The 13,159-nt window shown below is 53.4% G+C and overlaps 5 protein-coding genes across 5 annotated transcripts; 2 read left to right on the forward strand and 3 right to left on the reverse strand.

The window, feature by feature from the left end:
- Positions 1-80: 80 nt before the first annotated feature.
- On the reverse strand, positions 81-3,383 carry A1O5_08764 (uncharacterized protein; the record flags this gene model as incomplete). Its single annotated transcript, XM_007749345.1, has 1 exon — positions 81-3,383. One exon carries the CDS (start codon positions 3,381-3,383, stop codon positions 81-83), a length of 3,303 nt encoding a protein of 1,100 aa, XP_007747535.1.
- A 643-nt stretch (positions 3,384-4,026) lies between these two features.
- Positions 4,027-5,701, reverse strand: A1O5_08765 (uncharacterized protein; the record flags this gene model as incomplete). The annotated part of the gene is made up of 6 exons (XM_007749346.1): positions 4,027-4,401; positions 4,462-4,721; positions 4,779-4,941; positions 4,996-5,186; positions 5,243-5,601; positions 5,652-5,701. 6 exons carry the CDS (start codon positions 5,699-5,701, stop codon positions 4,027-4,029), a joined length of 1,398 nt encoding a protein of 465 aa, XP_007747536.1.
- Positions 5,702-7,527: 1,826 nt separating this feature from the next.
- On the forward strand, positions 7,528-8,405 carry A1O5_08766 (uncharacterized protein; the record flags this gene model as incomplete). The annotated part of the gene is made up of 2 exons (XM_007749347.1): positions 7,528-7,936; positions 8,023-8,405. 2 exons carry the CDS (start codon positions 7,528-7,530, stop codon positions 8,403-8,405), a joined length of 792 nt encoding a protein of 263 aa, XP_007747537.1.
- A 226-nt stretch (positions 8,406-8,631) lies between these two features.
- On the forward strand, positions 8,632-8,859 carry A1O5_08767 (uncharacterized protein; the record flags this gene model as incomplete). The annotated part of the gene is made up of 1 exon (XM_007749348.1): positions 8,632-8,859. One exon carries the CDS (start codon positions 8,632-8,634, stop codon positions 8,857-8,859), a length of 228 nt encoding a protein of 75 aa, XP_007747538.1.
- Positions 8,860-9,186: 327 nt separating this feature from the next.
- Positions 9,187-11,120, reverse strand: A1O5_08768 (uncharacterized protein; the record flags this gene model as incomplete). Its single annotated transcript, XM_007749349.1, has 5 exons — positions 9,187-9,470; positions 9,613-10,387; positions 10,477-10,648; positions 10,740-10,984; positions 11,073-11,120. The coding sequence occupies 5 exons, from the start codon at positions 11,118-11,120 to the stop codon at positions 9,187-9,189; spliced, it is 1,524 nt and encodes a 507-aa protein (XP_007747539.1).
- Between the last annotated feature and the right edge of the window lie 2,039 nt (positions 11,121-13,159).

Consider the following 13,159-nt stretch of genomic DNA (forward strand, 5'->3'; position numbering starts at 1 on the left):
AAAGCGATTTCATCCTTTCGGCCTTTCGGGTTAGGAGGAACCATATTCGCCTGAGCGATGCTCAAATAATCCTGCAGCAGCTAAAGCAGAATATCATCTCCAGGAAGCTCACAACGCAATCGCCTGCCTTTCCCCCAGACACTGAGATCCCAGATTTGCAACCCTCTATCAGTCAATACGATTAGCTCATTCTCGGCCACCCTCTTCCGCGGCTCCCTTTTGCGCTTGTATGGTGGCGTCGATTCGGAGGCTACCGATTCAGACAGCTCTGCGGCCGAGGGCCCTGCCTGTTCGTGATCTGTTGTCATATCTTGAGACCGCTTCCTGACTTCCCCAGCTGATGCCTCCATCGACTCGGCTTCTTTGCCTTTGATTAAGTCTACGTCAGCTGGACTTGGAGGTCTTAGCTCAGGAGGAGGACCAAGGAAAACTTTGCTGGGAGAACTGTGATGGTCAGGAGGATGAGCAATATGTTTGATCTGTCCGGTCAATCTGGCATCCGAAAACGGTGATGGTGGTATTTCACTAGGGAGAAAGCCCGATCCCTCTTCTTGGACCTTGATGTAGGTATTCTTTGAAAGGGTTTCAGTCTGCAAATCTGACTTTGGTGATGATTGGTCCTGGGATTGTAGTAGTTCGGACGCCTGAGGTTGATCGGGGGGGTTGGACCTTCTAACATCCGCTGACGCCCTAGTATTGTCATTGCGCCCACCTTCAGTATCTTCCCGCAGGGGAGTTAGCCGTGCTGTATTGTTGCTCGCTAAAGCCCCAGCGTCCTCTTCCTTTTCCTTCTCTTTCACCGTGCCGCCCTTTTCAGCTGCCACTCCTTTCGTCTCTTCGCCCCTGTGGTACATTTCTCCTGTGTCGTTGGTGCGATCCTCGTCAACTCGGACGGGCCTCCCTAACGCCCAGCTCATCTTCCGTACGACCGCTCCACCATCCATCTTCAACACGATCGGACGGAGCTCAACCACCCCTCCACCAAGGAAGCTGTCCTTCACGTGCGGATAAAAGCAAAATAAGCCTGAGAGCGACGTGGATGTGCTTGAAGCGACAGATTCAGCTGGTTTCGGTGGTTCTACAGGCGAAGGGACCGTGCCAGGATTCGAAATGGCCGGTGAATGGTCTGAAGGTGCGAGAGGATGTTGAGCTCCGTCGTTGGGGTTGTCGTTTCCATTGCCATTCCCGGGGTCCTGGTTCTCGGCCCCATTGACTACGTCTTCCACTCCACTCATCACGCTGCCACCGCCGTCGTCCTCGTTCTCGCTGTCGCTGCCGCTCTCCGAACTACTGTCCCCTTCACTGATGGCGTCGTCACTCTCATTGCCCTCGTCCCACGCCTCGTCGCAGAGCTCCCCCGGGTTCAAGGCATAAACAAGCACCCGATCCCATTGCGCAACCGCGATCCTCTCTCCTCTGGACGATATGCTTATAGTGTCTTGTCCCGTTAGTGTCGAGCAATGAGGTGCCCATCCCCACAATCTTGCCACGACGCGCAGATCCGTCCCCTCCAAGGCCTCGGCATCTGTGTCGTCGACGTCTGTATCGGAGAGCATGTCGACGTCTGGTTCGGACTCGTTGTCGATATTATTGCCGATGTCGTCGTCATCGTCTCCGACTTCAGGGGCAATAATGACGTCGGGCATGGCTTCAGCGTTGGGATGTAGATGGATATTCAGGTGTCGTCTTCTCCGGTGCTCTCGCGGTGGTCGGGGCAAGGTGGGCAAATCATCTCTTTGTCTGATATGTGGACAGAGATCATAGAGTACGCGCTTGCGGATTTGCACAATCGTGAGCACCTGTGGACCGGTCTCAGTAACGACACCGCCCGCGGTGTGGATTCGAAGCGTTGGGATCTTCGCCGTGCCAACGCAGAGCATGTGTGTCAAACATTCCACCTCGGGCAGAGTGATGTCCAGTTCCGGGTTGTCTGGGCGGGCGACAGTCTCATGTGTGTTGAAGAATGGCAGACCGAGAGTGAAGTGGTTGCCGTAGATGGAAGTGTGGTTTGTCCGACGGATGCGCCTACGCAGATCTTCCATTCGCCTCATATGTAATGAATCGCCGTGCGACGGGTAGCCCACAGGAGACAGCATGGGACTGAAAGCTCGGTTGCGGATTGTCTCGTTGGCCAACAACGTCGTAAATGGCACGGTCGATCCGGGGGCATAAAGTGATAGACGCCGGCCGTCTTTAAAAAAAGCGACACTGCGCGGTCGCAGAGGAAAATTCAAAAGACGCAGATCCTGCCCAACATCGTAGCCGCTGCGGTTAAATTTTTCACGCACGCAGGTGACAGTGTAGGTGGTTCCAGTTCCATCAATGTCGTCGTTTGAATTCTCCCGCGCCAAATCGAATCGGTCGCCTGACCCTGATCGATAAATCGGGGTTGGCCGGTCAAAGGGGTAGAGAACCCAGACACTGTATTCGCCTTGCTCATACCGCGGGAGGTGGTCGGTCGTGTAGAGACAGACTGTAGTATCCATCGTCGGGGTCATTGCATCTGGGAGGTCCCACAGAATGGCGCACTGGAGACGGTTGTGGACCGCTAGATGGACGGGAACTAGGAGATTGTTATGTATGGACTTGTGTGTTGGGATGGGGAAGAAGATTGGCCGGTCGCTCCTGAACATGTCGTAATGGAGGATGTGGTAGCGGATACGAGGCAGGGAGGAGGAGGCTTTGGATTGACTATTCTGCTTGGACGATGAAGGCCAGCCATATCGAGGAAACAAATGTCTGCCTTTGCTGTCTTCGAGAACCTCTTTCACGGAGGCCCTGACCATCGTCGGCTCGGGATGGGACGTATCATTGGCGGGATCTTCTTCAGGTGGCGACCAGGCATACAACACAGTGATGTAATGGCTCTTCTGTACAACCTGGACGATCTTCGCACGACCGTCAGCGTAGGGCGACTCAATGCTTTCACCAGGTAGGTCATTGTGCCAGTTCAGTCGGATTCGAAGACTGTTTTTCAGGACTAGACACACGTTGTTCCCCCACTCGCTTTCAACGCCGAGGCATGAAGCTCGGGAATCTATGGAACCCACGCTACGGTGGGAGAGTCCCCAGCTCCGACAATCCGCGGTGAAGTTGACGCCATAGAGATGCGAAGCCGCGCGTTGACGGAAGATAAGGAAGAGATCACTGGTGGAGATGGAATGGTCCTCCAGACCTAGCTTTATACCGGGAACATGGCGGAGATGATGGAGGATGACCTCTCGACTTTGCGATGCCAACGAAAAGAATTTGCGGTTAACTTGAATAAGTTGAAAGAAGCTCGGGCTTGTGCTGAAATAGAAGATCTGCTGCAGGACTTCTGAAGGGATAGAACCAAGCGTCGCAGCACTATGAGCCCGTGAGGCTAGTGATCGGTCTGACATTCTCACTGAGCTGGCGCACGCGCCTCACATCGCATTTGAACCGGAGTGGAAGATGCGTTGGACGAGTGCACTCCTCTAGGCACGAGTATATGTCAGGGGAATCAATCGTGACTTGGCCGTGCTGGATCACATAGAGCGCGTTGCAACCTCAGTCTTGAGGGGTCTTCAAAGCCGGAGGCGAGTTTGCCTTCGAGCATGAACAGTCTCAGGACCCAAAGATGGGAGGACGATCAAAAAAGCAGGAAGAGTGGTTGTGAATCGCAAGCTCGGGGAAGGGGCAGCATCAGATTAAATGTGTTGAGATGATGAGGACTTCGGCTGCCAGTGGCAGAATAGAGTCTGAGGCACTGGAGGGGGATTGATGCCTAAAATTGTATGGCATGTTATCATTGGTCAACCACGTTCTAACCCAAATAACCTCTGCCTAGTGGTGACTAGTCCCACGCTAGCGCCATAGATTTGCATAGATGTAACCATGGACAAGGCTGCGAGGCTGAAACTGGCTGAGCCACCCTCTGGCATGCTCTTGCATGCTCTGCTAGCTGTTCATCTTGAGAAGGCTCCCAGCAAGGATCCACCAATGACTCCTATGCTGTCGGTCATAACTCCCAAAAGCAACCAGTACCATCGTCTCCACTCTCTATTACTTCACCTGCGTGCCTAGTCCGGAGTTTGTCGTGGGCTCGGTCGACTCGGCCTTGGTGAGGATTAAGTCACACCTGCCAGATTTCGGGAGGGCTAGGAAATGATCCAGGAATAGCATGCTTTCATCCGTTGTGCTGGACGCTAGTTGCACCTTGTAAGCCTTCAGCAAGGTTGCTGTGATCACCTTCAGTTCCATCCATGCCAAATTGATTCCCAAGCATGCACGACTGCCTGCTGAGAAAGGCATGAACATCGTCCTCATCTCTGGCGTCACTGCCTTTTCATCCAGCCATCTCTCTGGTAGAAACTCCTCGGGATCTGGGAAAACGTCTGGATGGCGGTGAGTTGTGTAACACTGCATGGACACAACAGTCTGCGGTTGGGTCAGTTGGCAGCTGCTGAAGTCGCTTCGGCGTCAGGAATATGCACTAACTTTTTCCGGTATAAAGATACCGTTCAAATTTCGTCCGCCTGACGGCGTCTCTCGCGGTAGGCTTGCAGGTGCGGCTGGATACAATCGAAGGGCCTCATTGATGATTGCGTCCAGCACTGGCAGAGCGATGACTTCCTTGTAAGTGAACACACCGTCGGTACAGGATGGCACGGTCATGAGCTCTGCGCGAAGTCGACTTTGCCATTCAGGGTGTTTAGCAAGCAGCCAAAAGAGGTACGTCAAAGTCGTACTTGTTGTATCTGAGAGATACATCGTCAGCGCTGGCTGGATGACAGGACTTGGAGCATGACGGTTACCTGAGCCCGCATGAACGAGGTGCGCTACCTCTGTATAGATCTCAAGATCGGTGAGCGGTGCGCCTTCGTCGTCCTTGGCTACGACAACTTTCGTCAACAGGTCGCGGCGGCCCGAATTGCGGCCATACTGGGCAATGTAATTTTCAAACGCATCTTTGCCGTACTGAGAAGCACATCAGATCAAACTAGAACCACAGTTATCGAAGTGTTCTCGAACCTGCCTATTTCGTTCTGTGCTAGCGAAGAAATGTCGCACCGCTGCGATAGGTAACAGCTCCAAGATATAGTATATCAGGGGGAAGTTCATCTTGATACCGGCGAGGACAAAGTGTGAATCCAGGTCAATCAAGAATCGAGGTGTTGCGGGGGATTTCAATCCGTTGAAGGATTGCCCCAAGAAAAGCTCACCTATACAATGTCAGACGCCAAGTATATCACGCCGGATTCTGGTAAAGACTTGATACCAACGATGTCAAAGGAGAGACGCCGAAAGGTTGTGAGCATGTCAACAGGCCGTCCAAGCTTAGGCTTTATAAATGCCAAAAGCTCGTTGACATGCTCCTTTATCAGCGGCTCCGTGTCCAAAAGGTTCGATTGCGAGAAGGCGTGGCTTAATAGTCGGCGCCTCTGATTGTGTTCCTTCTTGTCTCTCATGCTGAAAATCCCTACCGGCCTCATGCTCATGCCATCATAGACCGGAGCTTTCATGAAGCTAGTCTGATAGCTATAAAGCTCCTTGATAATCTCCTGGTTGGAGAAGGAGACTTCGTGAGGACCAACTCGGACGGTAGGACCATACCTGCTGTGAAGTTGGTGTATAGTCCTAGTTCGGCATCCAGCAAGATCCACAAATACGAGCCAGTAACCCGTTACCTTAGCAAGTAACGGCCCTGGAATTTTGCGAAGTGGTGATAGCAAGACATTGTAAACTGCCTAGCACCTTTTTTAACGGTCTGTTCTTTAAAGATCAGCTTCAGCATAGACCTACCCATCCAACAACCAGCACTAGCGGGATGCAGATCCACAAGTACATATTAAGCAAAAGTAAAGTCAATAGGGAGTCACCGGGAAAGCAAAGGAAAGCAAAGGAAAATCAAAAAGATTGAGCACACCCATTTTATGCTGGATCTATCTCCCAGGACGTTCCGTGCACTATAGCAACAGCTCGCAGGGTATGCCTTACTTGCCTTGGGCTCCCTAGCTCTAGATGCAACCCTTTGGACCCTGAAGCCTTACGGGTCTGGGGGCCTGAAAAGGTATACACACTTTTTGTGGGTACCTATCGGCTCATGGGGCCAGGCCCTCATCTATGACGCAGATGGTTACTTCGTGTCTGGCGATCAATTATCCTAGATCACTTCTACCACCACCGCGAAAGTCAGCTATCGTTGCGAACCCTATGCTGGCCTAGTCACAGTTGTTGACCATGGCTGAGTCTGCGGACGCGGTTGTGAAGACCTCCCAAGGCAACTACAACCCTCTCAGCCTGTTTTGGAACGGGTATGTTAGTCGAGTCGTTCATTTGTCTTAAGTCTTGCGTACATGGTATTTGGCTTTGTTCTTCGGACCACGATGAAAATGTTAGTCAGTTAACGGTAATAAGTCGCGATGAAGGATGGAGCGCTGGCTCGGCCATGGTGGTGGCAGCATTGCAGCCCCTATTCTTGTCTAGCCTCGCCAAGACAACTGATTTAAGGGGGGACAAACATAGAAAACATCGTTCTCTAGCATATGCTTAGAACCGACCCCACTTCATGAAATAACATGCTAGAAGTTGGATAGTAAAGGCCTCAGTGTTTTTTAAGTATATAATGGCTAAGCAATGCTTCCTCAACATCATGATTTACCAGTCGACTCTCGGGGTTCGCGTCGCTGATGCCCGAATGTGCTGCTAATCCTGCAGGCTTCTCAAATCACATCTATCATGGTGCATCATTTGCAGCAGGGCGAGAGCTTATGTGTTATGAGGGAGCGGTGCAAGTTGTATGGAGAATCTCATCTTCCTGACGGCTATGACTGGACTCGCAGTCGCCATATATGCTGACTTCGGAGAACGGGTTCCTCACCATGACAAGTCTCCCGACAATAGCCCGGGTAAACACCAGCAGAAGGCAGGCACTGACCTATAACAAAGTGAAGCAGGGACAGGTTAGCGGTGGTGTATATCGACACCTCTTCTGGAATTAGAACCGAGCAAACGGAGCCTCTCTTAGTCAGCGGCCTTATCCTATCGTCCTATGACTTGGGCGGAATTCTAGGCATCGCAGCCAAGACCCGTCTGGACAAACAAGGTCGCTCGACCTCAAAATCATCGGGACCGTCTCACTTTCGCGTCTCGGATGTCGAAGTCGAAGTCGACATTCGGCTAAAAAAGAAGCGGCGGGTCTTACGCGGCCGACCGGGGAGTCACCGGATATGTCGGCAACTCGAGTTCAGATATGGCATTGGTCACTCCTGCTCACCTACACCCATTCCTCCGGTACGGAAATGCAGTGCAGGTTAGTCGGAGGAAGAAAAGACCAGCCAAATTTTTAATCGCCCATCCACAGAGTATTGCGATCTTCGGTTACAGTATCTCTTTGAAGGCATGTCATATATTACAGACTAAGGACGTTTCTGTCAACATTCACACCACGTGCGAACCGATTGCCCTTGGCCGTCACGACTCCTAATTGTACTCTCAATAGCAGCTAAACACTTTCTAAGGACTGGGAAGAAGGTTGATACTCGAAACTCTGACAGTGTCACGATGGACTCCATGGGCGGCGATCTTCCCAAGACGGCACCCGCTGCAGTTTTAACCGGCGCGTACGGTGACCCATACACGATCAAAGATGTCCCGATCCCCACGCCGTCTGCCCATGACGCCCTCGTGGAGTTGGAGTACAGTGGTGTGTGTCATGGCGATGTATACGCTAGGGACGGAGGTGGTCCTGCTCCCAAAGACGCCGTCCGTCCTTTGACAGGTGGCCACGAAGGGGTCGGAAGGATAGTCGCGATGGGGACGGAGGGAATGGACGGGTTCAGGCTCGGTGATATTGTGGGAATTGCGTGGAGGAGCTACGTCTGTGGGACGTGTCAAGCTTGTCAGGCAGGGTCGGAGAACCATTGCTTCAACCAAAAGATCACCGGGGCACATCGGGACGGGACTTTTCAACGTATGGATCTGCTGTACTTCAGAACGGAAACCCCAGATTTCCCCGGGGGGCTGCAGACTGAGCGCGCTTATTGACTGTCGGTGCAGGATACATCTCGTTCCCGACCGCGCAACTGGTGCCTATACCGTCGGGCGTCTCTCTACCGAGCGTCTGTCCGATTCTATGCGCAGGAGTCACCGCATACGCTGCGCTCCAGCGCATGAACCCTCGGGCAGGTAAATGGTGCGTGATTGTCGGCGGAGCAGGCGGGCTGGGCCATTTGGCCATCCAGTACGCCAAGGCAATCGGGCTAAAAGTGCTGGCCATCGATGGCGGGTCGCCGGACAAGCAGCAGTTTTGTACCAAGATGGGAGCCGACGTCTTTGTCGACTTTACTCTTCCGGGTCTGGTCGAGACGATTGTCGACAAGACCGAGGGGGGTGCGGATTACGTTCTCGTTCTGAGCCCGCATCAGTCGTCGTACGAGTAGGTTTCTCATACCTCTCTCTCTCTTTCTCGAGGCACGAGTCTCCACGATCTCGTTAACGCGAACCGCCAGTGCCGCGGGAGAATACGCCAGATTCGGTGCGCAGATAATGGCCATTGGAATTGGGAATTTACAGTGAGAAGAACCCTCCCCTTCTTCTTTCTTGCACACACATGCCAGTCCCACACCACGACTACTACACTACTAACCACCATCGCCACCCACCAGCATGTCCCTGCGCCCGCTCCTGCGAAAGGACCTGCTCGTGCGGTCCAACCAGACAGGCACGAAACGCGACATGAAGGAGGCCCTGCAGATCTTCGCGGCCAGCAGGGTCGTCCCCGAGCTGGAGGTCGTGGACCTGCGCGACATCAATGTCGCGCTGGACAGGATCCGGCACGGCGAGGTCATGGGGAAGTTGGTCGCGGATCTCAGGGGGTGCGGTGGCAGTACATGATTTATATAGACTTGGTTATTATTTTCGGGTGTGTTGATATTGCAGCATCTCGTGTCTGCCTGTGTTGGACAACCACATTGGAGGATCAAACGACGGGATCCTATAGAGCAAGCACTGGGTAAAAGCGACCTGCGCATGAGCCAGTCGCACTGGGGAAAGTAGACGTCTAAAGCGCAATATGGAACGCAAAGTGTCCATTGGTGCTTCGGCTCGGCCTCTAAGTAACTAGAGCTCTCTCTCGCTCTATTATCTATAACAGTCTCTAAGAAAAGAGGTGACAAGACCCTCTAGACAAAAATTTCCACCGAAGCCTCCAACAAAGTAAGCCTACGAGCTCCCATCCCCATTCACATCCACCCGCTGGCCCGAGTGCCACCTCCCGACAGCCATGGAGGTCGGGTCACTATTGTACTTCATGAAGATGGTCTTGAGCTCGGTGTAGGTGTTGAGGCCGTGCAGGGACAGCTCCTTGCCCATGCCGGACTGCTTCCAGCCGCCGATGGGCATGTCGACCGCGCGCACGGGCACCGAGCAGTTGATGCCCACGGCGCCGGCCTCGAGGGCCTTGGCGACGCGGATTGCACGGTCGAAGTTTTGCGTGTATACCGAGGCTGTTACCGGAAAAGAGGGGAATGAATTAGCCATTTAGGCGGTCGTTCCGTCCGGTGGCAGAAAGGGTATGGGGGTATGGGATATGGCTATGTATATAGGCCTCTCGGAGAGGAGGAAAGGGGAAAGGAAGGAAATACTCACAGAACAGCCCAAAATCAGTGCAGTTGGCCTCGGCGAGGACCCCTTTCTCGTCCTTGAACGTATTCACAATCACCACTGGCCCAAAGATCTCCTCCGTATACGCAGCCGAGTCAAGCGGGACATTCTTCAATATCGTAGGCTCGATGAACGCCCCCGTCGTGCCGTGTCGTTTGCCGCCGTACACCAATGTACCGTCTTTGCTGCCTTGGTCGATCAACCGTTGAATGTGGGCCAACTGCTTCTGGTCGACTTGCGGGCCCTGAAACGTGCTCGGGTCCGCCGGGTCGCCCAGTGTGACTTTCACCATCAACTTCTTGACCATCTCGATGTACTCGTCCACGATGGACTCCTGCACCAGCACCCGGCTATTGGCCTGGCAATGCTGTCCACTGTTGTGATTAATACTGTAATGCGTATACCTAGCCGCGTCCTCGAGATCGGCGTCTTCAAAGATAATGGCGGGCGATTTGCCGCCGAGCTCCAGCGAGACGTTCTTTAGATTCGAGTCGGCCGCCATCTTAAGGATCTTCCGCCCCGTGGCCACGGAGCCCGTGAACGAGATTTTGCGGATCTTCATGTGCAGACCGATCGCGGAGCCTGTCGGGTCGCCGAATCCACTGACCACGTTGACCACCCCAGGCGGGAATCCTGCTTCCTTGATGAGCGAGGCCAATTTCAGTGAACTCAGCGGCGCCTTTTCCGACGATTTGAGCACAACCGTATTACCGCAGATCAGCGCCGGCGCGACTTTGAAGGCGAACATGATCATCGGGACCTGCCGTTCGGCCACTGGGATTAACTCTGGCCGTTCGAAAGCGACGAAGAAGAGAGGTTCGCTACTGAGTCGGCGATAAGCGAACTTACATTCCATGGGATAATCAAGCCGACCACGCCGTAAGGCTGCCGCACACTGACATTGAGGAAGTTAGGGGAGCTGAGACTCGACTCTCCCAGAATATGGTAGCCGCTGCCAGCAAAGTAATTGAATACGCCGACACACGCCGGGATGTCCATTTTCTTGAGGAGTTCAACGGGCCTTGATGGGGAGATGTAGGTTAGCCACTCGCGACTGTGTCTAGCGGCAAACAACATGGAAGGCTGGGAGAGAGGGGTCCCTTCTTCCTTACTTTCCCATGCACATGGAATCCAACTCAGCAAGCTGCTGCGCCTCTCTCTGCACAAACTGCGCAAATTTGAACATATAGGCCGCGCGTTCATGGGCTGCGATGTTGCTCCAGTGTGGAAATGCAGCCTCTGCGGCCTCGACCGCGAGGTCGACATCTTCCTTGGCCGCTTCGTGGACGATGCATATCTCTTGGTCGTTGTAGGGGTTGCAGACTTTGAATGTCTTTCCTTGCTTGCCTGGGACGAACTATGGGTGTTGGCATGATGTTGTCAGGGCTGGATGTTCAAGGCAATTTTTCTTTCTCGGGGACAAGCCAACACAACGCAACACGTACCTCGTTGTTGATGAAGAGTCTGCTTTCTATCGTGTCTGGCTTCATCATCTTGGGAGATCTTTGCGGGTCGAAGGATGGGTTGAGGAGGTAGTTATCTTCCAAAGACAAGGGCTTCCCCGTTGCCAGGTTCAGGTCGAATACGGCAAGTTGATATAGTTGCCTACCAGCGGACGATTTGCCGGATTGTGTTCAAGAGTCATCAGCGACGTGGACGCCTTTGAGGTTCGTTCTGTTCCGTTCTTTGTTCGCGGATGAGATCCCGAGAGACCCCCGGTCGCGACCCCACAAGAGACATGGAGAGAGAAAAAAAAAAGGGGAAGCACAAGGCTGAGCGAGGACTGTTTTTCCGACCGCTCTGCCCACATCACTCACTCCCTCACTCAACAGAGATTCCCTTGGGATTGACCGGCGCCATCATTCCTCTTCCCGCGAGACACACACATGCACGCCGCCAAGGGAAAAAGTGCATTTGTTAGTGGCTCCTAAGGTGAGCGACTTGAGCTGTTTGCTATAGCACTTTCATAGTAGATGGATAATAGACCATCGCAGGCACGTGTCACTTCGAGGACGACAGGATAGACAGCCGACCGGACAGACACGTCCCACAATTCACTTACTATCCGCACTGTCTCAATCGCCCTCTCTGAGACCACGCATTTTACTCCAAGGACCAGGCTACGCTGCAAACAGGATATGAACTGTGGTGCCTTCCCCATGCAAACAGCACAAAATATCACTTTCGCTGGGTGTGTTTGATAGCAGCGTGTGGAGGGAACTGTGCTCGCAGACAAGGCGAGGTACGTCCAGCAGCTCCTCATAGCCGACCAAAGTAAATTTCGAGATGGCAATTTTGCAGCTTAGGTAGGCTTGAGGCTGGGGTTTTTACCCGTCGCTCAGTCTGCTGGCGGAGGTATGGAACGCCTCCAGGAGCGTCCTAGCAAGAAGAAAGTACTCATCCTCCCTTTGGAGGTACCAGCCTCCGTCTCGACAGAACTGGAGAGTGCGGAAAGAATGTTCTGGCAAGCTCAAGCTGTAGCCTGGTTGATAGTAGTGCCCGTTATATGAGACCGCGAAGAGCCCATATACCTTATCATGGTAGTAGTCCTGACACTGCACTGGCAGACCTGCCGGGAGCCACGCCACGACCTCTTGAGCATTTTCGAAGATCTTCCTCATGAGACCCACTTGGCGATTTCATTCTTTGACATTGGCCTGGTCGATGCAGGCTGCAACATTCCCGGAGAGGAGTCACCAGGTTGAGCTAATGGGCAGATGCTTGGCATCCACCCACATTTCATCCGACTACCTAGATTACTCGAGAACGAAAAACCTAATTGCCATTTACGAGTTGATCCTAGAGGGTGAGCGAAGGCCACTTTAACCTGAGCTTTAACTGAGCTTTTCCGGGAGCGTTCCCTGATCACTCCCTGAGCAGACACACGAGGGGCTTAATCTGGCCGTGGACATTCGGCTATACTTGCCTCTCGGCTAGGCATCCGTCGATCAGCATGCCAGTCAGCGACAGCTTCTCCCTTCCCGCTCACTGGCAATGGTTCGCCGCCATGTAGCGAGGTAGCGTCGGCCCCGACATCACCATCGTCATCCGCCGCGTCGACGAAGACCCCGCTGAAGGCTGAGATGTGGCTAAGCCGGCTCCATTACTAAGTGTCGCTGGCCCGGCCAGTGCAGCTACGCCCGCTTCCAGAGATAGAATCGGCAGCGTGGCTTCGTCCCAGTCTCAATCTCACGGTGAAGGAACAGGGGTTGAGATACGCCTACACGATTCAAGAGCTGTGATTGTCAAGACGAGCATCTTCAGCGCCACCACCACCACCACCACCACCACCACCACCACCACGGCGGCGGCGCCTTCAGGTTTGACTGAAGGTAATAACTAGGCAGCCGGCAAGACGCTCTCGCCAGCGCAGCAGGCTAAGAAGCTGGAGAACTGGGAGAAGGCGAAGAGACGGGTGGCATTTGAGGTGGAAGAGTTCTTGAGAAGATGATAATGAACAGGGATACATGGGATTATGATCCACGAGTACGCTTTGACCGTTGGATCGGGCTAGTGACTTCGAACTTGGACG

The sequence above is a fragment of the Cladophialophora psammophila genome (genome assembly GCF_000585535.1).
Source record: "Cladophialophora psammophila CBS 110553 chromosome Unknown aczJe-supercont1.14, whole genome shotgun sequence".
Taxonomy (NCBI): domain Eukaryota; kingdom Fungi; phylum Ascomycota; class Eurotiomycetes; order Chaetothyriales; family Herpotrichiellaceae; genus Cladophialophora; species Cladophialophora psammophila.